Source organism: Rhipicephalus microplus, chromosome 1, assembly GCF_043290135.1.
Source record: "Rhipicephalus microplus isolate Deutch F79 chromosome 1, USDA_Rmic, whole genome shotgun sequence".
NCBI classification, from domain to species: domain Eukaryota; kingdom Metazoa; phylum Arthropoda; class Arachnida; order Ixodida; family Ixodidae; genus Rhipicephalus; species Rhipicephalus microplus.
Genome location: NC_134700.1, coordinates 296,530,975 through 296,558,789, shown reverse-complemented (window position 1 = coordinate 296,558,789; position 27,815 = coordinate 296,530,975). Strand labels below are relative to the sequence as shown.

Here is a 27,815-nt window from a genome sequence, read left to right as displayed (position 1 = left end):
ATGGCAGCTAGGAGTCCTTGGGCCCTAGCGGCATCTTCGGCTTGCCTGATGACCTGTAGTTGGTCCTCGATGCTTGAGCTTAGCAGCGCGGTCTCCCACTGCTCCGTATTCATGTATGTGTTTGGCCCCTTCACGATGTTGGGGCAAGCCCAGATAATGTGTTTGAGGTCCGCCCGCTGATTGCAGTGTTTACACCTGTCTGAGTAGAGGTCCGGGTAACAATGATTATAAGCGATTGGGTTTGGGAACGTGTTTGTTTGTAATAGGCGCCACGCTGTCGCCTGCTGCTTATTTAATGAGGAGTGTGGTGGCGGGTAATGCTGCCTCCCTAATCTGTAGTGCTTGGTAATTTCGTTGTAACTGAACATGCGGTCTCTCTCCGCACGCGGGCTCCGCGTCATTCCTGCCCCTGCTCGGCTCGCTAACTCTCGAGCTAGGGTGTGTGCGGTTTCATTGCCCGGGAGGGAGGAGTGGGCGGGCGTCCATATAACATAAACGTCGCGCTCTCCGCGAAAGTTATTTAAGATTCTTAACGCCTCTTTCGAGACCCTTCCGTTAGCGAAGTTATGAATCGCGGTTTTAGAATCACTGATTACGACGCTGGCCCTTGTGGACGCAAGCGTCAGCGCTATGGCCGTTTCTTCAGCGATTTCCGAATTTCCTGTTTTAATGGTGCCGCTAGCAAGCAGGTGGCCCGCTTGATTTGAAGCGACTATTGCCATGTGTCGACCGTCTGTATATTCGGCTGCATCTACATATACCACGTCCGCGTCATGTTGAAACTTCTTGTGCAGTGCTCTCGCTCTTGCATTCCTCCGCTCCCGGTGATGTTCGGGGTGCATGTTTCTGGGTAACGGAGGTATTATGATGCGCTCTCTGGTTTCTTTTGGGATATCGTATTTATTGCCGCTTTGGCCAGCGTACGTTATTGCAAGTTTGTGCAGGATGTGTCTTCCCGTGTTGCTTTGCGCGAGTCGTTCATATTGCGCTATCATATGAGCCTCAATAAGTTCGTCTAGCGTGTTATGCATTCCTAACGCTTCGAACTTTTCGTTAGACGTGGTGATCGGTAATCCGAGGGCTTGCTTATATGCTTTTTTTAATTATGCATTCTATCTTTTGTTTTTCCGCCACTTGCAACTTGAGGTATGGGGTCACATACACTATGCGGCTGACGACGAAGGCTTGGATGAGCTGCACTAAGTTGTGTTCTTTCACGCCGTAGTTTTTGTTGGCGATTCTTCGAATCATTCGAATGGTTTGTTGGGTGTTGTTATCCAGGAACTTTATTGCTTCCCCGTTATGTCCGTTCTCGGATATTCGGAGTCCCAGAACTCTTATGTGTGGTACCTGAGGTATTGGGTAACCTCCTGCTGAGATTGTGATGTTGTGTCGTTCGTGAATGCGCTTGCGACCTCTGCTTGTAGGTCTGTAGAGTAATAACTCCGATTTTTGAGGAGAGCATTTTAGGCCATTGTTCTCCACGTATCGCTCTACCGTATTTACTGCTTGTTGTAAAATCTCTTCTATGTGACCGTCGCTCCCGCCCGTCACCCATAGGGTAATAAAAACAAAAAACACGATAGAAACGAGGAGGACATAACTGGAAGGCGTTCCACGATTGTCGCATCTTATGTTGAACAACCAAAAGAAAAATAATTTTGTAAAATGTCCTCTATAGAAAAAAAACTGTTTGGGTGTCATCGTGGCTACTAGTCAGCTTAATAAGTATGGCTAGTTGCTCCCAGAAATCCCGTCATGACTTAAAATGACGAGATCAGATTCAGATATTGTGTTCGTTTGAGACAGCGCGACTTGTACGACGTACGCGGCCGTTAATGTGAAAGCTTTAAAGTGACAAGAATTAAAACAATGGAAGAAGCCGAAACAGGTCTTTGTTATGATATGCACCACGTCATTCATTGTCCGCTAAATTCCGAAAGAGCCTCGCTATTTCCGCATAACAATTGGCATCGTTGGCATAACAATTGGCATAACAATCGGCATCACTCAAAACATCCTATTTCAAATAACTGGGTACAATAGTAAAGAAAACAATAAACCACTGTTATTCCGCCTATATATCCAGTACGTTGGGTGCTGGGTGGCCTTATATTTAGGAGCGGCATCTCGAAGGACTAATTTCAACATTGCGTATGAATATTCAACATTTCTTGGTTCATTGTCTCGTTCTGTGAAAGGGCTTACGATCGTTGAAAACAGATACGCTTACAAACGAAATCAGGGCATGATTGTCGTTTTTGTGCTTGCCTCGAGCCCCAAATTATGCGCGGGCACAAACCGAAACCATCAGATGCAAAAGCTTCGTCTTGAGCCGATATGAGCAGGGCCGGATGTTTCCTGCATATTAGTTTGGAAGTTGATGCCTCTACGGCTCCGCAGTTACGACTCGCCAAGTGCTGCAGGGACACGACACGATCATTATTCTGGGTCTAAATTTCGCATCGTTATTGTGACTGTTCTCCGCTTGTTTTACCGAATAGAATTCCTAAAACAGAGCACCCGTCCCTGTGTTCAGCGGCATGGGTATTATCGTTGTCACCAGCGTAACGAGTACAGCAGACGAGGACAAAAAAAAAAAAATGGCAAGTCTGTCGATATGGCAGTATCACGAGCCGCCAACCTCACTTTCTTCCTCCGGCGTGCGCTGGCCCTTCAGTCGGATCTAGTGTGCATGCAGAACTAGGAGACGCCGTGCGACCGGCTTCGCTTATCGTATACCGGGCATCTCGCTTGGTTCACAACACCTACAGTGCACAGAGAGGTGTGCGTAGCACTCGATCACTGGCAGTGAACGGTATAAATACAACAAGCGAGTCCTGTAACAATTTGTAACGAACCTTCCATTGTTCCAACTGCGGAGAGCCAAAACTTGGAACACAGGCGACGTTCCCCAACACAAAGCTGCCCCAGAATGCGCATTCAGGAGTATCGTCGGTGATTACTTCTTGCGATCAGTGAGAAACCTTTCTGAGGAAATAAGCTTTTGTAATCAATTCATCTAAAACTTCCCATTGACTCGAGTTTACAAGGGCTTTCGGAAAATAAGTTTCATTGGTGTGCACCTCAACACCGCTATTTGAAACACGTGCCCTCCAGCGCAGGCTGCGTATACAGACGGGATACAACGCGACAGCCAACTGTATAGGATCCACTCGGTGTCTTTCGATTATAAGTACTGTCCGTTGTGTCACTGAGTAATTCCTTATACAGTAAAGGCGGCGAGTGACACACCGCTAAAACACCGTCTTTCGGTACAGTACATATACTCTCTATCGTTGCCCACGTTTTTCTAAACACGTATGCAGTTCAGCCATTTCGAACCATGGAAACGGCAGACAGCGGGAGGCTTCCAAAAAGACCACTCCCTAACTTACGTACAGAAGTAAAAAAAAAGGGGGGGGGGGGGTAGGTCTGGTTTTATGTGCATTATTCCTTGCCGCTGATAAGTTAAGGCCACACGACAAGTATAGAATGTTTGTTTGCGCTTTTTTTTTCTTGTTCATGAAATATACTGCTGCCGGAAGTTTCTCGTTCTGTACGATTGCGCGTATAAAGCAATATCCGCTCTTAATATGCATGCCTTTGAGCTGAAGGCGGCAACGGCAAGTCCCGACAGCTTCAGCGTGGAAAGCATTGCGCACTTGTATTCATGTCTAGCTCCTCAGCTTTGCAGGCCAGGGCTCGTATTCACAAAAACGTCTGACGCTAACAATTTTCGTAAGGTGATATTACAGCGAATCATGATGCAGTGAAAATCCTTAGTGAAACCTGTTCACTATTTAGAAAACACGCTCGTAAAAGAAAAGTCGTGTGAATTCAGCCCTAGATCTGTGAGCTGCATACAGACTTACTCCGTGTTTGTATACAGTGGTAGGCGGCGTCGATATACTGAGGCGCGTATATATATAGCGGCACATGGCGCGCAGACTGCAAAGCTGCCTCCGAGCACGGCGCAGGTCCACCCCGACACCCCGTGCTCTAAGGCAGCTTTGCAGCTGCTCTGCCAGTTGTCACGTGATCATAGAGTACGATGGTGAGCTTTGGCCAGGATGGAGCCTACGTGGCGTGACGTCGCTACAAGTGCCTCAGTATGTCGGCGCCGCCGACCGCTTTTTACAAAAATGCGACAGGTCTATAGGAAGAGACATTTTTGTGTACGGCGAAGGTGTGGTCGCAGCCGTTAGAAATCGGAACGTGCGGTTTATTGAGCACTTGTTTGTGACACCAGTGCTCCAGAAGAAAGCGTTGTCTGCTTCCATGTGGCTTTTTGTATCAGCAGCGTTTGCTAGTTTTTGCGCAGAGGCTTTAGAAAAGTCGTAGTAATGCGAGGCTTTTTAACGTCGTCTAATATCTACACGCACCGATTGGAGGCTTCTATGTAACTACGCGTGCGAATTCGCTAACTTGATGCCCTGCACTGGGCCTTGTATCATATTGCAGGAGCTCTGACATTAAGAAAGAAAAAAAATGACATGTTACGTTTTCTCACTTCTTGTGCAGTTGCCGAGTGTGAAGGATCGTTTCAGAAGTCCGTTTTCCATTCTTTCCAAGAAAAAAGAAAATAAATAAATAAACAAATAAATGCAGAAAGAAAGAACTGACAGAAAAATACAAGGAAATGAATGAGCCAAGTATTTGATATGGGCAAAAGATCGTGGAGGAAAAAACAGGCGAAGGGATAATATTCTTGAATGAAGAACTGAGTGAAATGCAAGAAAATTTACTAATTAAAGAAACACTGATGAGAGGCCCACACATAATCTTGCAAAATAAACAAAGAATAAAAATGAAAGAAAGAATTTGTGGAACTGTTACTACAAACAAGCAAGATTGCCTTAACAAATTCAATTGTGACGACATGGCTGCCGGACAAGAATTAACCAGACAGGAAAGCAGACATTGACAAACTCGGGACTGTGGTATTTGCCACAACTTACATAACCCACGCTCGGGTACGTCAGTAACTGACGCATTTAAAGGTTGCGCGAATGGAAGTGAACGTTGAACGTCTTCCTGACATATCCGCCCACAAAGAAAGAAAAACAAAATAGAGAACAAGAAAGGTTACTAACACGTGGAATGTGTCAACGTTGACTGCTTGCGCAGTGTTTCCTCTCTGAACATGCGTGGGCGTGCAAGCTGACGAAAATGGAGAAGCCACATTCGTTCAGCGTGTTTTGGATGCTCTATACCAGGCGAGAGCAAATAGCGGAGCAATGGAAAAGCACTAGTGCTTTTAATTAAAATCCTTGAGTGCCGCATAAGAGAGGAGTGCGGTACAAAGACTCCTGTGACCTCGTACACTATGAGAAATGCGAGCCCGGGTTGGAGCACAAATCAAATACAGGCTCTACGTAACACTCAAGTATTCTACCACAGAGACACACCACTTGTTGAACTCTTTTCGGAAGACACCTATACAAAATCTATATAGGTAGAAATTGCGTTAGCAGCTATAATATTGCTTGACAGATGCGTCCACACCTATAGGGTCGAACCATGTTCAGTGCACAACGAGTCGGTAAATCATTGTTCGAGGTAAACGGCGCGAAAAACGAAGAGAGAGAAATAGGAAGACACAAGACGAGCGTTAGCTCAGGGAGCACTAAACTTTCCTTCGTGGTATAGCAAATTTAATGAAGAAAAACACTATATATATATATATATATATATATATATATATATATATATATATATATATATATATATATATATATATATATATATATATATATATATAGTGTTTTTCTTCATTAAATTTTTCAGTTGAAAGACGGCACTCGTTTTGTGTCTTCCTATTTCCCTGCCTTCGTTTTTCGAGCTGTTTACCACCTTGCACAATTTTCAATACTACTGAGTCGGTGACTTAAAGCTGCCTCTCGAATGCAAGGAGCACTCAGCCATAATGCATCGTCGTCATCTGCCGCGGCCTCGCCGCCGTGTGCAGCTGATGCGCACATAGCCCGTACGTTCCAGTAGCGAATATTTGGCTGATTGGATACCTCGCGAACGATTGATTATGACGTGCCAGATGTTTTTTTTTTTTTTGCTTTTGGATCATCTGAGGCGAAAAAACCCCGTGAACCAGTGCGTCCACGTGACCCGGTAGCGGGCGCTTTTGCTCACGCGATAAATTTGCATCACCATTCAGCTACAGGCGCCGCAGAACCACACCTTCGGCTCGTGTGTAACGTTCAGCCACGTAACGCGCCCCGAGAGGCCCACATATTACTAAGCAGCCGCACATGTTTGAGAGGCACGGACGAGCGGAGCTTTGCTTGGCGAGGCTGCAGCGAGACGCTCGGGCCAGCATCGACAGAGGGCCCGACCATGACTGCCCGAATAAATTCCCTTTCCCTCGTTTTCCTGAATATTGTGTCTTCCTGCTCTTTAGGTAAAACAAGACAAAAAGGAAAAATAAAGTAAAATAATTTGCGAGGCACATATATCGTGCCAAGATTATAACGCTAGTGCGACATTTGTTTCGATTTCGTGCTGCGCCATTACAAAGCAAGCGCTTTGAGTATATATGCAACCGTGCCTCACCCTGTTAACAGCCTAGCGCTAGGTGCTTACAAAACGACTCTGCGAAAAAGCGAGAAACAATCAACCCTCCCACGCCTTCTCGGGAGTAGCTGCACTCGACAACTCTCTCTCTCTCTCTTGGCCTTCCTCTCCCTCGATATCTCTCCCAGTGAACATCTATGCTGCACCAATCGATTGCTATTGTTCTATCACGGCAAGCACAGGAGCAAGGCCATAGAAAAAGGAAGACAAAAAACAAACAAGACGCATACGTAGGGATCGTGCGCCTCTAATTAATTCTGCAACCGGCACCACTCGCGATCATGCGCAGTAATGTAATAACGTCCGTGTTTTCTGAACTCATCCAACCGCCAATACGAACGTGGGCCAACATAGAAATTATATATATATATATATATATATATATATATATATATATATATATATATATATATATATATATATATATATATATAATAATGCGACAACATAAGCAAGAGCATCGCAAAATGGTTTGCAATATAAGTGGGAATGATAACCATTCATAAGATATATATATATATATATATATATATATATATATATATATATATATATATATATATATATATATATATACTTCTTTCCCTTATACATTAACGAGGGTCTCGTACTGGCAGACTTGGTGATTGATTGATTGATTTGTGGGGTTTAACGTCCCAAAACCACGCTATGATTATGAGAGACGCCGTAGTGGAGGGCTCCGGAAATTTCGACCACCTGGGGTTCTTTAACGTGCACCCCTGGCAGACTTGGTGTCATTAGGTTGTATACGAGGGACTATTGATCAGCTGCCCGCTCGTAATAAGTTCACGTGCTACGTGACGCCACACAGGCTCATAAAAGAGTGTTTCACAGTTTCACACTCGTCGCTTGGCTTATAGATGGCGCTGACTGACGCTCCTACTTCTAAATTCACATATAAACCCAAAAAAGTTGATGGAAGGAAGGCCGCTGTGATAGCTCAGTGGTTAGAGCATCGAACGCGTTATTCGAAGGTCGTAGGTTCGATTCCTGCTCACGGCTGGTTATTTTTTCACCCACTTTTCTTTCTTCTTATTTAAATTCCATTGGTTCTAATAACTTTCCCTATACATTCCTTGGCATTACTGTCTGTTAGATCTCATTAATATTGTGTGAAAACACGGAAAAACGAGCCTTTAGGTATTCACTTCTTTCCTATATATATATATATATATATATATATATATATATATATATATATATATATATATATATATATAACAATGAGATTTAACAGAAAATAATGCCAAGGAATGTCAATGTAATCTAAATGTGGGGTTTAACGACCAAAAACCACCATATGATTATGAGAGACGCGGTAGTGGAGGGCTCCGGAAATTTCGACCACCTGGGGTTGCCCCGCCACGGTGATATAGTGGCTAAGGTACTCGGCTGCTGACCCGCAGGTCGCGGGTTCGAATCCCGGTTGCGGCGACTGCATTTCCGATGGAGGCGGAAATGTTGTAGGCCCGTGTGCTCAGATTTGGGTGCACGTTAAAGAACCCCAGGTGGTCGAAATTTCCGGAGCCCTCCACTACGGCGTCTCTCATAATCATATGGTGGTTTTGGGACGTTAAACCCCACATATCAATCATCAATCACCTGGGGTTCTTTAAGGTGCACCCCACATATCAATCATCAATCACCTGGGGTTCTTTAACGTGCACCCAGATCTGAGCACACGTGCCTACAACATTTCTGCTTCCATCGGAAATGCAGCCGCCGCAGCCGGGATTCGATCCCGTGTACTGCGGGTCAGTAGCCGAGTACCTTAGCCACTAAATCACCGTGGCAAGGCGTTTTCGTTAGATTTAAGCAGATGCAATAATAGCGCCCGTGTGCTAAGGTGAACTCATGAAATTATGGAACCGTATGTTTGAGATCACGATTAGATTACGAGCCAGCCATAGTTGGTGCCCCCGCATCAATTCCTGCCACGTGGTGTTTTTTTTTTTTTTCAATGTCTGTTCGTTCTCTTGCACTGGACGGAATAGCTTTCGAATTCGCGCTCTCCCGATGCTGCCGTGGTGGTCGGTGTCGTCGAACCCGCAACTACGCAGTCCGCAGTTCGCAAGACAATCAGTGAGGCGCACAGTGGCTTTTACGGCTGCGACGTAACGAATAAACATAAAAAAGCTAATCTAAAGTCAGACACAGGAGCACGAAAGATGGTAAGCACAGCATAAAATAATAACACAGAACACGAATAGGTGGATGAATTGTCGAGCAATCGAGTTACATGCGAGGACATTAAACTTTGCAACACTACCTGAAGCGCGGAGGTTGCGTACGCCACGCTATCGACAAAGAAACCGCGTATATATAAGCAGCGTAAGCAGGGCACCGTGCGTGCAATTCATCCATCTTTACCGCATGCAGAAATTGTGGGCTTGCTCCAATAAAACTAATCAAATAATGGCATATATACGGCCCGTATTCGATTACGGGCAAAAAGCTTTATTCCCATATGGCTCTCTTTTCACAATTACGTAAATGCAATTGATCGAGCATGCTCCCTCCACGCTCCACTGAATGCTCACAGTCGAAAACAATTATGTCCCTATTTAATAACTGTTGGGATTTCACGACCCGAAACCACGATAAGAAAAGGAGGGGAGCCGTAGTGTAAGGCTCTGAATGTTCGGAACACGTTGCGTTCATGAACATGCACCTAAACCTAAGTAAATGGGCATCCAGCATTCCGCCTACATCGAAATGCGGCTGCCGCGGTAAGACCAAGGAGGTTTCAAAAGCATGCGATTTTTCGTTAAACCTCCTTGCGTAAGACGGAAACTAAAAAAAAAACGTCGCGACGAGCATTCATCGATGACTTGCTCGTCGATAGTTTGTCACTGTCACGGACGGCCATTTTTGGCGACCCCACGTCACGGTAATTAACAGGCGCCTTACTTGCCCACTGACCATGGGAACGGCGGGCGCATGAAAGAGAACCAAGAAGTGCAGAATGGGGTACTCTTCTTGGAACGTCGCCGTCGACGTTTGATCCTTTTGTAACTGCGGCGGCGTCTGCAAGGTCGTGGAAGGCCGCGATGTACCCCGAACAAGGATTAGACTACGGGACGCACCGGCTGAGAGCCAAACAGTCTGACCGTTTCCCACGGGGAAAAGCGTGGGAAAACCTCTGGTGGCCAAGCCGTATGACAACATCCCAACAGGCTGTCACTCTCGCTAGTTGAGGGCCCTCTCCCAAATAAAAAGGGGTGGGGACAATATATTTTTGGGGCGGAGTTTCCATCAATTAAACGCGCATGATTGGACCCATGTAGAGGTCTCTTGCCCCCAAGGAAGAGAACGAGGAGACACGAGGGGGATTTAAGCGCAGGCTTTTGCCCTGCTAGGCAGACTAGTCGCTGACCAACATGGTGTAGAAAGAGATCAACAAGTATCTCTTCTAGAAGTTTTTAGTGTGGCTCTGTATCGACTGGCCACCTAAACTTAGCCGTTCGTCTAGTTGTGACGCGATATTAACGTCTGCAACGTAGACATCGGGACTTCGCCTCGAGTTAGCTCAACCTGCTCGAAGTCACCTGCAAGCACTAGCCTCCCGGAGCCACCAGCGTTGCAACACCGCCGCCAACATCGCAGTCGTGCCAGAACTCTCTTCGACTTCTCGCATCCGATCGTCGGGGACGCAACGCTGCCGGTCATCACACGTATGCCTTCACCTGTTTATATCTTCGAACTTTCTCCTCCGTAGTTCTATTGTTGTTAGTTTGTGTAGCTTGTAATAGTTCTCTCGCGTAAGCTGATTTATTGTTTTTATATGTATTATTTTAGTTGTATCACGTGTTGATGTATTTTGTTAGTTCTTTTGAAGTGTTGTATTAGATCCCGTGTGCTGCAATATCACTAGAGTAAAGTTTGTTTTGTTTTCGCACGTCTCTGATCTCTTCACTGTCTCTGCTTGCGTACGGAACCAACCAACCTGCTGTCATTCCCGTCGCCGACTTCGCGCTGGCGACGCTAGAGTGGCAGCTTGTAACAGTCACTAATTGGTGAGCCTTCTGTTCATGCGTGGCAGTTCGTGTATTCGAGAGTGCGTTTGCGGGGGGGGGGGGGGGGGGGGTGCATTTACGACTTTAAAAGAGTTGGCTGTTGGGCTAGGTGGTGGTTCGCCATAGAAACAATAGTGAAGCGCCAATAAACCGGACACACAAGAAAGAAAGGGCATTTTCGCCTGTTCTTTCTCGTGTGTCCTGTTCCCTCTCACAATAGTTTCTATGTATTTATGACTCTGTGCTCGCTATTTATGACTGTGACGGGGTAGCTTGCTGTATACGTAGACGTTGAGAATGGCGCGCCTCCGGAGTTGCAGATTGTTATCGCCGCTGCTTCCCCGATCTCCAGTTTTCGTCTGCGAGAGCACGTTCGTTCTCATCCGGGGCAGAAAGATAACGTGCTTATTCCTCATCGGCGTCAGCCGCTGCGCGGACTGCACATAATGCCTTACAGATGTGTAGCCCGTACCCCAGTAGAATTACGAATGTAGAAGCTGCCAGAGTTGTGGTGGGCGTAGGTACCTTGCATTGGCTGTGCGTACCTTGCATGTTTATGTGCCGTGCCGGACCATGCGCAAGCCTAAACGCCCCTAAAACGCGTTAATATTGTTAGCCAGTTAAACCATACTAAAGACGTTGATGATAAAAGGTAATACGAAATTGCACCATCTCCCGCTAAAGGGAACCATGTGCGGATGCGAAGCAGCGGAGACGTTGTTCGCTTGCGAACGGGAAACGGTGTACTTTATAGAGCGCTTGTGTTTGGCGCTAACACTGACACTGGCGGCGGCACTGTCGTCATCACACCGTTGGGCATGCAGGAGAGGAACCTAGAAAGGCGCAAGGCACGCAGTGATGGACCAGTGTACTGGAACCTGCCAATCGCTGCTGATGGGCAGCGACAGACAGAATTAAGACGCCAATTGGACAAAGAGACCCACAGTTCACTTTTGGCTAACGCGCATGCTGCGATTTTTTATTGTTCATCAACAAACACACCGGAGAAATCTCCCACTGGCGCTACCTTAGATAGCAAAAACTGCAGTGCCTATTGGTTGTGCAGCGAGAGCAGTTTTTTCTTTTACCAAGAAATTCGCTATACAAGGGGGCAACTTTCTGTGGCAATGAAGGGAAAGCTACGGGGGCGGAGCTATATATACAGTCCATGTAGTCCTCTGCGAAGAAGTCCGGCTCGAACCACTTTTCGAACGCCGGCCGTGTTCGAATAATACCGCTGCACAGAATTCGCTATGTCAGCTCACACAACTACATGTGAATGAAATTCGACCTAGGCTCTTTCGGAAAGTCGCTGGAATAGCTGGAGGGCGACGAGCGCTCACTTGAAGATGAAGATGCCATTTTGACTGTGAGGTGTATCTAAACTGTGCGACGTTTTCAGACGGGCAGAAACGTGATGAAATGACTCTTCAAGAAACAAAGCAAATACTAATAATTTCTTGCTTTGTGCAGCGTCTCCTTATAAACAGGATCCCGTAAAAGACGGAGAAATGTTCTATTTTTATTATTTTCACACAAAAAACACAAACGCATTCGTGGGACTACATCCTTCAGCGGAGGCACACCCCCACTCTGGTTCCGCAGCTTTCCCTTTATTGCCCCAGAAAGTTGTCTCCGAGTGTACAAACGCTGCCGGCGTCGGCGTAGCGAGGTGAGATGGGGAGGGCATAGAGTTTCCTAAATATACACTACAGGGAACTCTGGCGCTAGTGTCTATGGGAGCTGCAACGCACGGCGCTTCAGCGAGCATGGGAATGATGGGTGGTACACGGATTTGTCTAATCTTCGTACTTCTGGCCTCCGTGTGTGTTCGTGTGGCTTGAAGCTGTTTTCTCACGAAACAAAAATCAGCAAATGTTACGCGGTTGTGCTTCACCAGTTTATTCTTTTAGGCTTATGTTTTCGAATGGGATCATGAAGTTCGATAGGGTTCGTTCTTTCTTTCGAAACAGAACCGAAGCACAGCGATAAACGAAGCCACTAGTACGATTCGCCACCCGCAATTACGAAGACTAGGCAAATTAGTTTACTACTCATCATCCAAAGGTAGCTGAGGAGGAGGTAAAACTTTATTAGACCAAGGGATTTGGGCACTTACGTCCCAGGGTCCCCGCACGACCCCACTGCGCTATGCGTTCATGAGTTCATGCAGTTCCATGACGTGGGCGGCCCGGTCAGTGGCGATTTTCTGCTTGGCCGGGTCCGTCGAGCGCAGCAAGGTCTCCCATTCCTCCCATGTGGTCAGTGGCTCCGGGCCCCGCGGGGGAGGGTCCGCCGGGCATTCCATGAGAATGTGGGTAAGGGTAGCGTGGGGGTGGGTGCATTGAGCACAGGACGGGGCGTACGCTCCCGGGTAAATGCGGGAAAGAAAATAGGGGGAGGGAAGGGTGCGGGTCTGAAGGCGACGCCATAATATTTGGTGAAAATTTTTGAGGGATCGGTGGGGTGGTGGGTATAGCTGGCGTTCGGCGCGATATGACTGGGTCATCTCGTTGAACGAATGCATGCGCTCCCTGGAAGAGCCCGACTCCGATTCCGCCGCCGCCCGGTAGCTGAATTATCGCAGCGCCAGAGTCCCCTCTAGTTCATTTTAAGAAACTCTATGGGGGTTGGAGCGTAGGAATTAAAGAAGGGGACGCGCATGCACAGTGGTGGGGTACACGCCACAGGGACACGGCCCCCCGCCCCTTTCATGCCCCAGCATGAGATGCTGATAATGCGTCCATTAAACTTAATTTCCATGCCTTTAACATGTCTTTCTTCTGCGCTTTTGGCCTTAACCCCAAGAGCGCGATCGATAAACAAACGCCAAATGTGCTTGCAGTGCACAAAGAAATGTTTCGCATTTAATAAATTACCTCGAATAAAACACGTTTAGGAATTCAATAATTTTCTTAGTTGTTTTAAGAAAAGTAAAATCAAATTGGGCAAATAAATAATCGGCATCTTTGCAGCGTTTTAGGCCAAAATTGTTGGTAAGAAATGGGTTACAGGAACTTGTAGAAGAAAAAGCCAATTCACCCTACGAGGACGAAGCGTTAAAAATAGAAGTAAAAAAGCCTAAGTATGTTTCAGTTTACAGTATCAGTACGTTACTAAATAAGCGATTTGGGAAAGCAAGCTAATTAATTTCAGCTTTATGTGTTCACGCCTCTAATCTCGGCTGTCACCCTACGCCAAGAAAACGACCAGCATTTTCTGCTCACAAAATACCTTCGTTGCTGCGAATAACGAAAAAACAAGAACTGAAACAATTGTACGGCGAAGAGATGACCTTCCGAGATTTCCTAACGTGGCTCGAAAAACAGACTTCTAATTTCTTCGTCGCTTTATTCCGAAGCTGCGTGCCCTTCCTTAATCGCTCTCACATCACACGCCATCTCTCAACGCCTTGCAGTTCGTGCACTCATCCGCATGCGTTCTTCTGCCACAAGTTTACCTTCGCAGGAGGAAAAAAAAAAACAAGCAAGCAATCGTGACATGTCGCAACGGAAGACGTATCACGTTATTTAAGCGTGGACCTATGTAGAGTGGCTACTCCTTCGCAACGTGCTCCTCCCTATACTCTACTCGACAATGACAAGACGTAAAAATGATGGAAGTGTATAGCGATAGCGGACAATAATCTACTCACGTTAAAAACTTTCACAGCTTTTGCACTTTTCTTGGGGATAGTGTAGACCGATTCCATGTTTTGTGAACAGTGGTCGGCACCGTCGACATATACTGAGGCGTTTGAGCGACACGACAACTGGCAGAGCAGCTGCCAAAGCTGTCTCCGAACACAGCGTGTCGGGGAGGAGCTGTGCCGTGCTATAGGAGGCAGCTGCTCTGCTAGTTGTCAGGTGATCATTGAGTGTGGTGGCGAGCTTTGGTCTGGGCGGAGCTACAGTGCCTCGATGCTCGCTCCTCCGCTCAGAATGAAGACATCTGCGTCGTCTGCTACGGCGGCCGCCATTATCGCTCCCGCTGTATACCGGTTTCGCTGTGGCGGTAAGTGGCTTACTAGCTTCACGTGAATGGCTGTTGCACTTAGGATCACGACATCTAGGCATACCTGGCCAAAGAAAGTGGCACGTGAGCCCTACAGCTTGGCGAAGACGCTGCAGTTACTCTAATGGCGAAGAAAACAGTACAAAAGGTGGCAGCACCCTGAGCGAGGGCGCGCGCATCGAGGTACCTAGGCGGAGCCTACGCACCGCGACGCCGCTACGTGCACCTCAGTGTGTCCAGGGTGCCCACCCCTGTTTACAAACATATAATAGGTCTATATCTCTTCCATCCACGTCCTTTTACTAGATGCGATTCCTGGTCAAAAATATGGGCCGATATCCAAAGGCTTTAATGTCAAACAGTGCATCCAGTCAAGTCGCGTGACTTAGACATATCTTGTAGCTAAATGGCAGGTCGGTGCGTATTCGTTAACCAAAAAAAAAAACAGCGCGAAAAACAACATAGGCAATAAAAACGACGGAAGACACGGCGCTGTGTGTCTTCAGAAAATAGGTCATTCGAATAACTGTTTTGTGCCCCAAAACCAAGATATAATTATGAGGGACTCCACAGCGGAGCACTACGGCGGCCAATATGTTGCAATATGTTCGCGCAACATATTGCAAGAGTATTAGCCGAAAAGCAGCAATGACGGAAAAGAATCGACTTAACATACTCCCATCTGTTTCTGCTGTTTTCCCTTCCGTATTTTTACCATAAGCGCAATCGTATCGTCACTTTTTGCTTGTGCATTCGTGTGAGTGAGCTGTTTGAAGCCGTAATCTGCCCTTCAATACAGCTTGTGTACAGAAGATTGTTATGTGACACGCCGAGCTTTCACCAGCCGTTATACGTGCACTCGGTGGCATTCCAGAGAAGAAATGTCTTTATGAAGACGCTGTACAAATCTCTGGAAAGCAAGTCTCCCCTTCATGACCTGGTGAGAAGTCGCTTATGTTATCACTTATTTTGTGCACGCGCCCTGGTGCTCGCATCTCTTTTTAAAGACGATAGTCTTTCTTAGGAACCTTCGACGCAAAAATTTTTGTCCGTCTGTCCATTTGTCTGTTTGTCCACCCTTAACGATTTGGGTACTCTAAACAGAACCAGCCGATACCTTAAACGGCCGACCATATCCGCAGCGCCTCCAAATGTCATACTTGTGCGATTGTGAACTAAAAAGCAATTATTGCGCATGTCTGCGGCATCATACCTACACGTATTCATTCTGTATGTGCGTCTTTTACTAAAAAAAGGCATACATAAGCAATTCTAAGGACCGTAGCGTTTATTACGCTGCGCTGACCATGCAATGCTTGCACGAAAAGGCAAGTGTTTCCAACGCTTTGCTAAGACGGGTGCGCACGCCCGTCTTAGAGCCACACGCTTCGTTTTCCAAGATAACTGCCAGATAGCGCTCATGTCTGACATATGACATGACTTGATGTGCTCGTTCGCCTGCTCTGCACATTCGAGGCACTCTAACGCAGCGCCTCCAGAATACCATTCACCAATTTTGTTGCGCAGAACATTAAATAAACGTTTTGTTCACTCTCTCCAGACGCAAGACTATCGTCTTTTCACGACGTTTGCGAACTAACATGTAGATACGGGGCCAATTTTTTTCTGTATACCTTTTCTGTTCAAAACTGAGCTGCTTGTTTGGGTGACCGGGAAAGCGTAGAAGAGAGGATATAGACCCGCACGCCGACTCGTTTGCGTGCAGTCGTTCACAGGACATTGCATTTTCATGTTGTCCCGCGCGGACCGAGCCGTTGGCGCGCCGACAATTTTCATCGTGGACCAGTGAACTTCGGCCACTGGTGCCTTGTACGGTGGATCTGCATCATTTCCAACTGCGACGCGCAAGCTGCGATTGCTTCGTATGTATACCTTAAACTACTCAAGAGTGCTGACATCAAGCGAGCAAAAAACGTGCGGCACATCTGGACTCAAAGAAAGCATCTGACCTACAATAAAGCTTTTTTGTTTGTTTTTGTATGTGGCAGAGAAAACTTGGGCGTCGCATAAGCAATCGATTTTCTTCAAAACAAGAGGTGAATTTAAGGCGGAGATAGATGTGATCAATTATGTAATAGCTGACCATACAGAATTCACCTTCGATAAAGATGTGGACGTAAAAATTTGCCTGTTTCTTCAGACGTAGCGGAAGCACTGACGAATAGAGTTTCAGGAACAAACAGGAGGATTCGCGATTATACTGATGGACTGAGCAAAGCGCGGACGCCAGTGCCGTGGCCTGCATGACTACATGTAAGCGATGACGACATACACAATGTCCCCGGATTAGTTTGCTTACAACAAAGTAGTTACAACATCAATGGGAAATAACCGTCAGCATCATGAAGCGAGGAGAAACATCGTCATTTTTTGTCGCCTCTTTTCGCTCACGGAATCAAACCGCGTGAAACAACAACAAGCAGCGATATCGTACGGTACGAGGGAAGTAGGTGTATACATAGGCGACACAAATTAAACGTACTTGCACTGGTGCGCGAACTATTCGCTCAATGCACTTTTCTGTGGTGCCCTGTTCACCTCGCAGTGGTATCCGGTACGCTGCTGCTGAGTGAAGGTGGCGGTCTCGATGGCGGCAAAATGCTGCTGTAGGCATGTGCGCTGTGCAATATCAGTGTACGTAAAATAACACCAGATGGTCGAAAGTGCCCTCCACAACAGCGCGCCTCGCCATATTAATTTATTTTAAAGCACAAAAAAACAATCACAAGGGAGAACACGGAACAGCTGGAGCACCACTAACAACTGATGCAGGTATCATGATCTCATCATGTTCTTGGCACGTAAACCTTGAAACTTACCACATGTACTGTTCAGAAGACACGTCACTCACCATTCGCTCTCGCCAACAACGACGGTCACTTAACAGACCCATAAAAAAAAAACCTCATCTGTCTGTGCACACCTAACTAGTCTGTTCCACGAATACCAGCAGGCATAACAAGCAGTCAGCAAAACAGTGGTTAGCCACTCTCTGTCACGTTGCTGTGCAGTAGCAGCGGCACATGTCCGGCAGGTCGTTCTTCCTCGAAACGAACGCGGAGCGGTGCGGGCCGTGTTTCTCGCCTAACAACGACCTACTTGTGCCGTCGACGCCGGTGGCTGATTACGTGGCGTTCCATGAAGAGAGGAGAGATCGCCCAACAACGGCGCCACGTGCTTCCTGGGCACGGCCGCTGCCAATTAAGTTCCCTCGCCCCGCTGCGCACTGAATCGCCACTGCATGTTTTGCGTATACTGTATACGAGACCCACGCGGTGGCCGGCTTTTTTAAATATGAACAGTGTCAATTTTTATCAAAGAAAACACGGCGACGCGTGGCCTGCACGCTCTGGCGGCTGCTGGCAGCGCGTTCTAGCGGGAGCGAGAGCAACCACAGTCTCTATTCGCGTCATCTTGCGGCGAGCGAAACAACCATTCGTTGCTGATATAGAACGGCAAGACTGCAGCCCCTCCCCCTTCACGGCGATTACCGCCTCTCGCGCGTGGTGTGCTCTCGCGTAATCGCCTTTAAAGGGGAGGAGGTCACAATCTTGCCGCTGCTTTCATATCAGCAACAAATGGTTGTTTCGCTCGCCGCGAGGCGACGCGAAAAGAGACTTTGGTTGCTCTCGCTCTCGCTTGAACGCGCTGCCAGCAGCCGCCGGAGCGCACAGGCCACGCGTTCCCGTCTTCCCTTTCAAGAAAATTGACACTGTACAGTCAGCATCAAACGTTTAAGGACCACAATGCCTGAATATCCCTCCTAGTAGACTAGGTATAGTGCTCAACTTGAGTTTACTTAAACACCCGTTTACTGTGAAGCTCGATCAAATACAGACGCAATCGCCCCGCCGTGGTGGTCTTGTGGCTAAGGTACTCGGCTGCTGACCCGCAGGTCACGGGTTCGAATCCCGGCTGCGGCGGCTGAATTTTCGATGGAGGCGGAAATGTTGTAGGCCCGTGTGCTCAGATTTGGGTGCACGTTAAAGAACCCCAGGTGGTCGAAATTTCCGGAGCCCTCCAATGCGGCGTCTCTCATAATCATATGGTGGTTTTGGGACGTTAAACCCCACATATCAATCAATCAATCAAATACGGACCCAAATTGCGTGGGAATTCGGTTTTCTGAAACCTAGGGATTGATGAACTTTTGACGACGATTATATGATGCGACGGTTTTCACAGCTGACCAAAGGCTTCTGAACAATTAATTGAAGGCTCTTCTGTGTTGGGTATGAGAAATGGAGAACAAAGAGTTAACTAATAAAACTAATTTTCTCTTTTACAAGGAAAGTAATGCCGGTGATCGCAACATACTGTTTCAATGGTTCCTCTTTAATCAGAGTTAAGCAGTTCAAGTATCTCAGAGTCGCATATACTCAAGATCTTTCATGGTCTACTCACATTGCCTTGACATGTTCTGAAGCCTTAAAACAAGCCAGAATATCTACATCGAAGAATGAGGAATTCTCCAAAAGATATTAAACTTTTTACGTATAAATTTTTTGTTTGCGCTATCATCAATATTGCCTCCATGATCTGATTATCTTATAGACAATGCGACGTACTCAGACTGGAAGCAAATCAAAAGGTTTCATTTTTTGCAGGAATGACCGCTATTTCTCTCCCTCATCATCCTAACACGAGTGAATTAAGCTAGAATCTATATCGGTAAGTTGGGTTGTATATTCATTAAAACTTCGCACAACATAATCAACAAATCATATCGCATTTCAAACACAGCTGTTTTGTCCTTCGCCAAGCACCAAACTTCATATCACCACATTTTTGAGCGCACTGGCACTTTTGTGTATAGTATGATTTTGTGTCTAGTCTTGTTGAAAAGCATTACGTGTAACAAAAGCATTTGATTGTTGCAAATAGTTTCTGTTGTTGCTTTTGTAGGATGTTTTGTCTGTTGCAACCTTTTCTGCACTGTATAAACCCACTCCTGCAATAGCCCGTCGATTGGGCTGTAGCATGTGAAAATAAATACAAAAGAATATAATAGAGTGTGCGACCTTCATACAGCGTCTGGTCTCGAGATATATTGCGGTCCGAAAGATACGTAGGAAAGACAACTGACAGCCTCTTAAGTACGTAATGTGCGTCGTCGACCACATATCGACGTGCCACTTGCCATGGCATAAACGAAACCGCTCCTCTACGCACCGACGTGACGGAACACCTTTTTACACATGAAGGTCAAGATGGTTCTCTCCCTTTTACTTAGCAGTGGGAGACCGCGATGCTTAGCCGAGACAGCGAGGACCAGATACAAGCTATCAGGCAAGTCGAAGATGCTGCTGAGACCCGTGTACACCTAGCCGTTTCAATGAAAGTTCTTTCTCTCAGATTTCCGCGAATTCACGCTCGTCTGAACGGCGGGAGAGATGCGCTTTGTATAGAACAGCCTGACTGGTGTCGAGTTTAACACGTAGGTTGTATCATCGCAATGAGTAAAATTACCAGCGATAGATATGTGAGCACACGGGTATTGATAAAGAAGACGATTTTGTCGGAACAGAGAGAAACGACGCACTCAACAGACGCGCGGGTCTCTGCACAGCGCGAACGCCTCTGACGACGTGAACGAAGCGAGCGAAAATCGATCGAGTCTGAATCAAATGCAACTCGCCGCTGTAGAACCCTCTGACTTAACAATTCATCAAATATTTAGGAAGCCGTTGGTGCACGCTTGTTCCTGCACGGTGTAATACAATGCTTCGCTCACGCGATTTTCCGTGCGTGCCGATCTGTGATGGTGTGTTCCGTATGTACACGTGTGCACGCGTGTAGCGTTGCATAGATAAGCAGAGCGTGAGAACAGGCAAGGAGACACGTTACAATGCAAGGACGGCGTGCAAAGGCTACCGAGAAAAAGGTATACACGTTACGCAAGGACGCGCCTCGTCCTCCGTGAGTTGCCGCTACCGGCACGTTTTGTTCTTCCGATTGCAGCAAATACTCGATACATCCAGGGGTTTGCTAGTCTCGGCTTGCTCCTCTATTCAGGAAGCGCTATCGGCTGATCGAGGAGGCTTGGCTGGAACGTCGAGCTGCACTACCGGGAAGCGCACTTTCACAGCCGACCGCTCACGCACACACAGACACACGGGTACCACGTGGGTCTGCAGTGTCGCAGTAAAAGCTGCCCACGCAACCGCACGAGACGCGATCAATCGCTCAGGCCGCATCGTAAAACAAGAAATAAACTAGGAAGCCAGCAAAGTAATGCCAAGGTCGCCGCAGCGTTCTCGTTTACTCAACGCTGTCGAGGGAATCCTGTTTGTCGGTGTACGTTCTCTCAGCGAGAGCGCGCGTGGTCCAGTTCTGTTTAAGTACACGACGGGAAACGGTGGTAGTGGGAGTCCCAACATATTCCGAGAGCCCTGGGTTTTCGTCGTCAACCAGTGGGGCCCTATTCCCTTCGGAATCCGAAGCGATATCCGACGCGTGTAGTGTATACCGTCTCGCTTGAGGGATACGAATACGTCTGCGATTAATCTTTGCGTGACACGCGCGTGTGTCTTATTTATCTTGCTTCTGTCAATTCGAGCGGGGATTTCCGCAAACGTGCCATGCATATAATGTGTGGATTAGAGACACAATTCATACGAGATATTCTATGACTGAACTCCCTGAAATCCCGCGTACGCAAGGTAGTCTTGAACATCAAGAGGCAGCACTGTAGAATTGTGAAGTGGTTGAGCATGTCCCGAAAAATAGTTCTAAACAATTGGAAGAGGAATAGGGTGCCCCGACAGTCATTTAACAAACACTTATGGTATAACTTATACAATCAGTGAATCACGGGTGCAAAAGCTGCAAAGTGCGCGCCATGACAAGAAAGCGTGAATGCAGAATACAAACGTAAAGAGTGAATAGTTGTTACACGATTTCATCAATGTCTACATAAAAATCAAGCACTAAGGACCTAAGCCCACAAATAGTTTATATTCTGGAAACGCGAAGAGGCTTTGAAATAGCGACGCGACAGAATCTAGGTTAGATACAAATAGGCTGTCTATTCTATTCCCTGAAAACTTCCTTGCGTTACAAAAGCAGTAAACTACTTAAGGACGAAAATAAGAAAACATGAAAAGTACTGTTCATTGATTCTTTTCTTTTGTTAAGTGCGTATTTTTACAAAAATCGCAAGCAGGCTGCCTAGGTGGTGCAGTAGTGTTGCTTGGCTGCTAACCTAAAGGACGCGGGTTCGATACCAGCCTCGCATTTTTATGTGGAGGTGAAACGGGGAAGGCCTGTGTGCTGAGCGATGTCAGGCCACGTTAAGGAACCCGGTGTGGTCGAAATTTCCGGAGCCCCCACAACAGCGTTCCCTTGTTCTGAGTTGTGGCAAAACCTTGATAATCATATCCTGGTTTTGGCACAACTATCGTTGTTGCCACGAAATTCAACTGCTGGGATCTGTTTTGTCGAGTTGGAGGGGGATTACTAACAGTGTTATAAAAGTCTTTAGAACTGGTGCTGTCCAACCTCGTTCCTCAAAACGTGAGCAAATTACTCGGCTGCACTTGATGCACGTTATTTAGATGACTTGTTTCTCTGCTGTGAAATTCGCAAGTTTTTTTATATGGGTCACGTTTCAGAACTTTGGTCAAAGTTAATAAACGCTTGTTGTATATAGAACAGTGGTTTATAGCGTGTTTGGATTACCTCACGCGGCAACAGTACAGTGGGAGTGGTCAACACGAGGCAATCACGCGGATGATCTTCGCAGCCTTTAAGTCAACTATATGCAAAATGCTCGGGCGGTAGAATTGGAAGAACATGTTCCTATGTGTTCTTAGTAGCCAATCGGGGAAAAGCCCTAGCTACACACGCCTGACTTTTTTTTACAGCGAAAGCTGTTATGAGACTGCAAACAAGGCGATAGTTATAGCGCGAGAACAAAACGACGACACAGAGACAAGAAGGACACGAAGGGTGGTCGTTTTGTTCTCGCGCTATAACTATCGTCATGGCATACCAACTAGCCCAAGCTGCTACACTGCAAACAAGGGTCGCGTGCACTGTAGTTGTCCGCCGTCACCACTGGTGTCCGAAAACACTATCGGGCGAAATAAGAGAAAAAAAAAAGAACTGAGTGAATAAAGAACACCAAGGACACGATGGTGATTGTAACCCGAGTCCCCTGCTTGCCAACCCAGTATGCTATCACTGAGCCACGTCAGTGATTTTAACTTCGTTGCAAGCTCAGTGTAGGCAGGCTTCGTGTTGGGAAAGGAATCGCATTAGTATAAGCTTCAGAACAGCTAAGGAACAACCGGGCGTCACAGAACGCGAATTGCGTAACTAGTGAGTTGTCTAATGTTCCAACTCATTACAAAAGCTTCAGGCATAATTCTTCTTCCGCAGCCACACCATCAAATACTGTACAACAATTCTTGTGTAGCGGGTGCCACGTTTCTCCGAAAAATGATGAAGGATGACAAAGTGAATGCCTCCCTAGAACGCACGAATTATGATGATTTATGGCATACTGGGTACCCTGCAAGTGTCCTTGTAGCTGCTACCCAAGGAATGTTTGAAAAAATGGCCTAGAAAGACCTTCTTTTAGCTTTCGCTGTGACTATGCTGCGCGTTCTGCAGTAAGCCTGGTGGTTTTCTTTATACCTTATCAAGACGTAAATTACATCATACATGAGCCATACCAGACAACTGACGGTCTTCACCCCACAGAATGAATATGAGTGCGTCAAAAAGGTGGTAAATGCCTTTCCCGTAGTAGCAAGGTCAAATTGTACTCTTTGATACACAAAACCACAGGTGCTTTTATCGAAAGTCTATCAGACCTTGTGCACACGAAACGCATCGAGATTTGAGACGCACAGTAAGTACTTCACTGTAGGCACGAAATTCAAACCTAGCTTTAAGGGAGACAAAAAAAAAAAAAAAGAGGAGAGTGTACGCTCTTTATTTTGCCTGATTTCTGTTCGGCTGTTCCCCCTTCGTTGAGTTCAGGATAAAGAACCCTTGAGACCTCGACATTCAACTAGACTGTCACAGCTTAAGGTGGGAAAGAAAAAAAAAAATGGCATTGCTAGCTGCATATACCGACGCTGTCATCATTGTACGTATTGCTCTCGGTACACTTTCGTTATTAAGTAGGTATCGAAACGTAAAGAAGCTACGAGTATGGAGTCTGCGTTCAGCTGCTCTAGCACAGCTGATTAGTCGAGATCAATGTTGAGCAAACGGAACGAAAAATCGCCGTGTCATTGAACGCAGTTATTTGACGTACGTCTCCTTAACCAGAAAATGATGCAAATTGAAATGTGCATAGTCGCTCAGCACAGCACGTTCATTTTTTTTTTAAGAAGGCGAAGCTCCTTATGCCGTGGGTCGTGCGTCCGCCATGTATGTATACTAGTAGTGCGTCGTAGTAGTATATAGGTAGCCACCTCCACGGCCGGACTAAAGCAGTGGCACGCACGCACTCATTTAAATTGAGGAAGAAACGCGCGTAAATTAATCATAAATAAAAAGATAGTTGTTTCTTGTGAAATAACCTACAGATACGAGTATCGGCGACTCCATCTTCATAAAATTTGCCTTTCACTTGATGCTTACCAAACAAAAATAGTCTCAGAATGACGCAATTACAGCACTATCTGACCAGAAAGGGTTGCCACGTTAAACTCGCTGGGCGTACTCTCCTTGATCTTAGCAAGATTTAGCGAGGTTTGGGCCACAGTGCAATGAATGAGAGGCGGTGAAAGGTGGGAACTAGACACGAAGCGCAGGCCGTAAGAAAGTGCGCGCGGGCCGCTCCTCTAGTCCGGATGTGCCACCTCTCGTTTGGTTCTTCGAATGTCCGCTGGATGGCGGTACTTCTATATGATGAATATATGATGAAAAGATGCGAGATGGGTGTACTTGGAGTGTTCACTAGATGGGCGGACGGATGGACAGACGCACGGATGGAGAGACAGACGGATTCACGAACGCAGAACGGACGCACGGACGGACGGAAGCGCGGACGGACTGATGTATGCTTCGCCCCACTTGCCATCATGCACTCCATGGATATGCTGTGATTTTTTTTTTTCTTATTATTTCGTGCGGTTAGCGTTCTAAACACCCCATTCAAAAGCAAGCGCTCAGCAAATGTGCTTTACGGCAAATTCTAGAAGGCGATGATGCATAAAAATGCGGCTTGGTGTGTACGTTTCATTGTAACTATAGGGCAGTCTTTGTTTTTCTAATGCGAAGCATTTCTCTGCGTACTGCAAGCACTTTTGGCATCTATCTACGTTTCTATATAATCTGTCTAGCCGTCTACGTCTGCGTGCTCTCGTAATCACCCCCGTAACTTAGCGTGAATAAAAATTAGTATGGGACCGTAAGATCATTTGACGAATCTGGCACGCTGGTCAAACCATGAATAATGCCGCAATTAATCCCGTTGCGTACGTCATCAAACGTTGCTTTCCGCCAGACTGTAGCACATATACCAACAGGCCGGTATGTGTCACTGGTATGCGGGTATGTGCCACAGGTTATTGACACTTAGTATCTACCCAGGAACGGCGAAAACGCGCATAGGTAATTTTAACGCGTGAGCGTTAAGAATAAGCTGACATCGGCAGTTGGCCTGATGAATGCTAAAAATAACTGTCAGGGTCCCAGCAGGAATCGAACCCCACCATCATCCCTGACAATGAAGTTTCCTACCTCAGAGCCATGCCAGATCTCAGAATTACGTTTCATGGAGACCGTAATGCCCGTGAAACGTCAACTGTGGTTTCACTGCTGGCTACACAATTTTATATACATTACGTACGTCCTCCTATGATACAGCCGTCTCGTCGGGTTAACGTCAATTGTATTTAGGTGCCATGCGCTCGACTTGATTTATGTAGCAGTGTAGCAGCGTAGCAGAACCACTACTTCATATAAGCATATCACTTCTGGCGTTGCTAATACTGATGTTTCTGCTGGTATCGTTGCGCCAGTGCAAACAACTGGTTATAAAAGCATCGGCATCTGTTTTAGCGTCATTTCATAACGTGTCGCTCAATAAAAAAATACAACACGGCCACGTTTCCTCTGCATGCTTCGCATTACGTCGATCCGGAAGGTACGTGGTGTCTGCCGATATTTTTTTGTTTAAAGAAATGTGGCAAACGTGAAGAAGCTTAGTAGAATTCCTGGCTTGGTGAGTCAGTTCACGGTCTTCAAATGAAGTCAGAGCGCAGAAAAAACGAGACAAGCGAAACAAGAATGCGGGGCGAGCACTCACTACCGACTGATCATTACGAAAGACTGGTCATTACGAAGACATTACACCCTCAGAACGTGATAGGCACGCCTGCCCACACATCTTGTCTTTCATGATTTGCACTCTGCTTTTGTTGTTATGTCGTATGTGAAGGGCGCAGAAGCAGCGAAGCAGGAAATGCGGCGGACACATTTACGCATCTTAGTAGACGAATGCAGTAGGCGTATATCTCCTAATTAGTACAGTTGACAAGTTCGTTGCACAGACGTGCACACATGTAAGGTGACAGATGGCGTAGCTGAAAGATTGGGCGATAGCTGTAGTACAGTCAGAGAAGAACAAAGGGAGTGCTTCAGGAAAAAGCCGGCTCACCTATCGTCTTGATCATCTCGAAGTCTTCGAGCACTGGCCTCTTTCGGTACGACGAACCGCTGGCGTCGCCCTTGGCCCCGGCAGCGGCGGCGCCATCCGAATCGTTGCCCGAGTCTTCCCTCGACGGGCTAGGAGCCCGCACCTTGCCTTTGGAGACCACCATGCCGCCGGAACCGTTCGATTGAAGCACGCGGGGACTGGACGCCATACAACGTCACACGAGCAGGATGGTTGCGCCGAGTCGTCAGACACGACGACGAACACTCAGGGTCTCAGCTGTCGTCACTCCTGCGTACTCCCGGTCTACTATCCTTCAAGAAACTTTGCCTCAAAAACACCACACGCACTTTCGGCACAGAAGCTTTTCTCCGCACTCGGAGACGTGGAAGAAGCCGTTGTAGTCACACCTGCTCAATCACAACACCGTGGCTGAAGACATCACTCGCGAAGATTCAGTTGGAACAGGTCGAGCAGCGTCTCAAAACCATCTCCCGGGAGAAAGAAGGAAGGAACGGGCACTACAGGTGTTGAAACCTTTGTCTTGGCGCGCTGTCAGTCACAAACGGCGTTACCAGTAAGACCTAGCCCGCGCCCGAAAACCAGCACCGTAAGAATCTTGGACCGACCGATCTTCGTACAAACCACGCAGCCCAATGTGCGTGGGGAGTTCGCTCACCTGGCGCAACACCAGTAAACGCGAGCGCCAACCGAGGCGGGTCAATGCATTTATGAGTCGAGTGGATCACCGAAGGGGGACCGTCGCTTCAATTCGGCAAACGTTGCCCGTCAACGGAGAAGCGGAGGTTGACAACGAGCGGCCAGCCCGCGGCGTCGTCTGCTCCGTGAACCACACAGGGAGGAGCAGCCACGCTAGAGCCCGCTGTCGGACCAGCACGCGCGCGGCTTTTGTGGCGTGAAGAGCGGCGCGGCTTTTTCGACGACTCCAAGCCGAGACCTCGCGGGCCGACTCCGCGCAGCGACCGGTGCAAGCAGGCTTTACCTCCTCGCTCGCCGCGCTTTTCGAGCGTAGCGTCGAGCCAGCGTCGTCGCCGCTCGCTTCGCACAAAAGGCCGGGCGATGGCGCTGGCGGCGTCGGCGGAAGAGCAGAGGAACCACCGCCGATCAAGCAGCAGGAGGAGCTTGCTGCAAGCCGGTTTGCGTTGAGAGAAGGGGAAGTGGCAGCCAGGTTAGATCTTTCCCAGTGTACCTTGCGTTTTTTTTTGTTTCTTTTCTTCTTATTGGCGGGCGCGCGTAGTGGGGAATAAACGGGCCGGTGGAAGCTGACCCCCACCGCTCTATTTCATGCTTTCACCGAAGGTCCTCCTTTCTCTTTCTCCCTTTCTCTCTGCTGGTTCCATCCTGTCCAAGTTAGGTACATCTTCCACTCCCCTTTTCCTCCACGACGCAGAGAGATTGAAGGGCAAGCGTGCGACGAGTTGAGTGCGCACTGTAGTTGGGCAACCCTACCTCCTCGCGTTTCCTAATGCGGCTTTTTTTCCCCTTTTTCATTGCTTTTTAGAGTAAGTGAGTTG

The 27,815-nt window shown here is 47.3% G+C and overlaps 1 protein-coding gene across 3 annotated transcripts in view; it reads right to left on the bottom strand.

Moving 5' to 3' along the window:
- Positions 1-27,341, bottom strand: part of Pka-C3 (Protein kinase, cAMP-dependent, catalytic subunit 3) — a 144,443-nt gene extending 117,102 nt beyond the window's left edge. The window contains exon 1 of one of the 3 annotated variants that reach the window (XM_075865341.1): positions 26,284-27,341. In XM_075865341.1, coding sequence (XP_075721456.1) covers positions 26,284-26,491 — 208 coding nt within the window. In that variant the 5' untranslated portion in view covers positions 26,492-27,341. Of the gene's footprint in view, positions 1-14,283; positions 14,414-26,283 lie in introns of those variants that run through there. The other 2 variants (XM_037412209.2, XM_075865353.1) reach the window with 2 other exon arrangements.
- Positions 27,342-27,815: the final 474 nt, after the last annotated feature.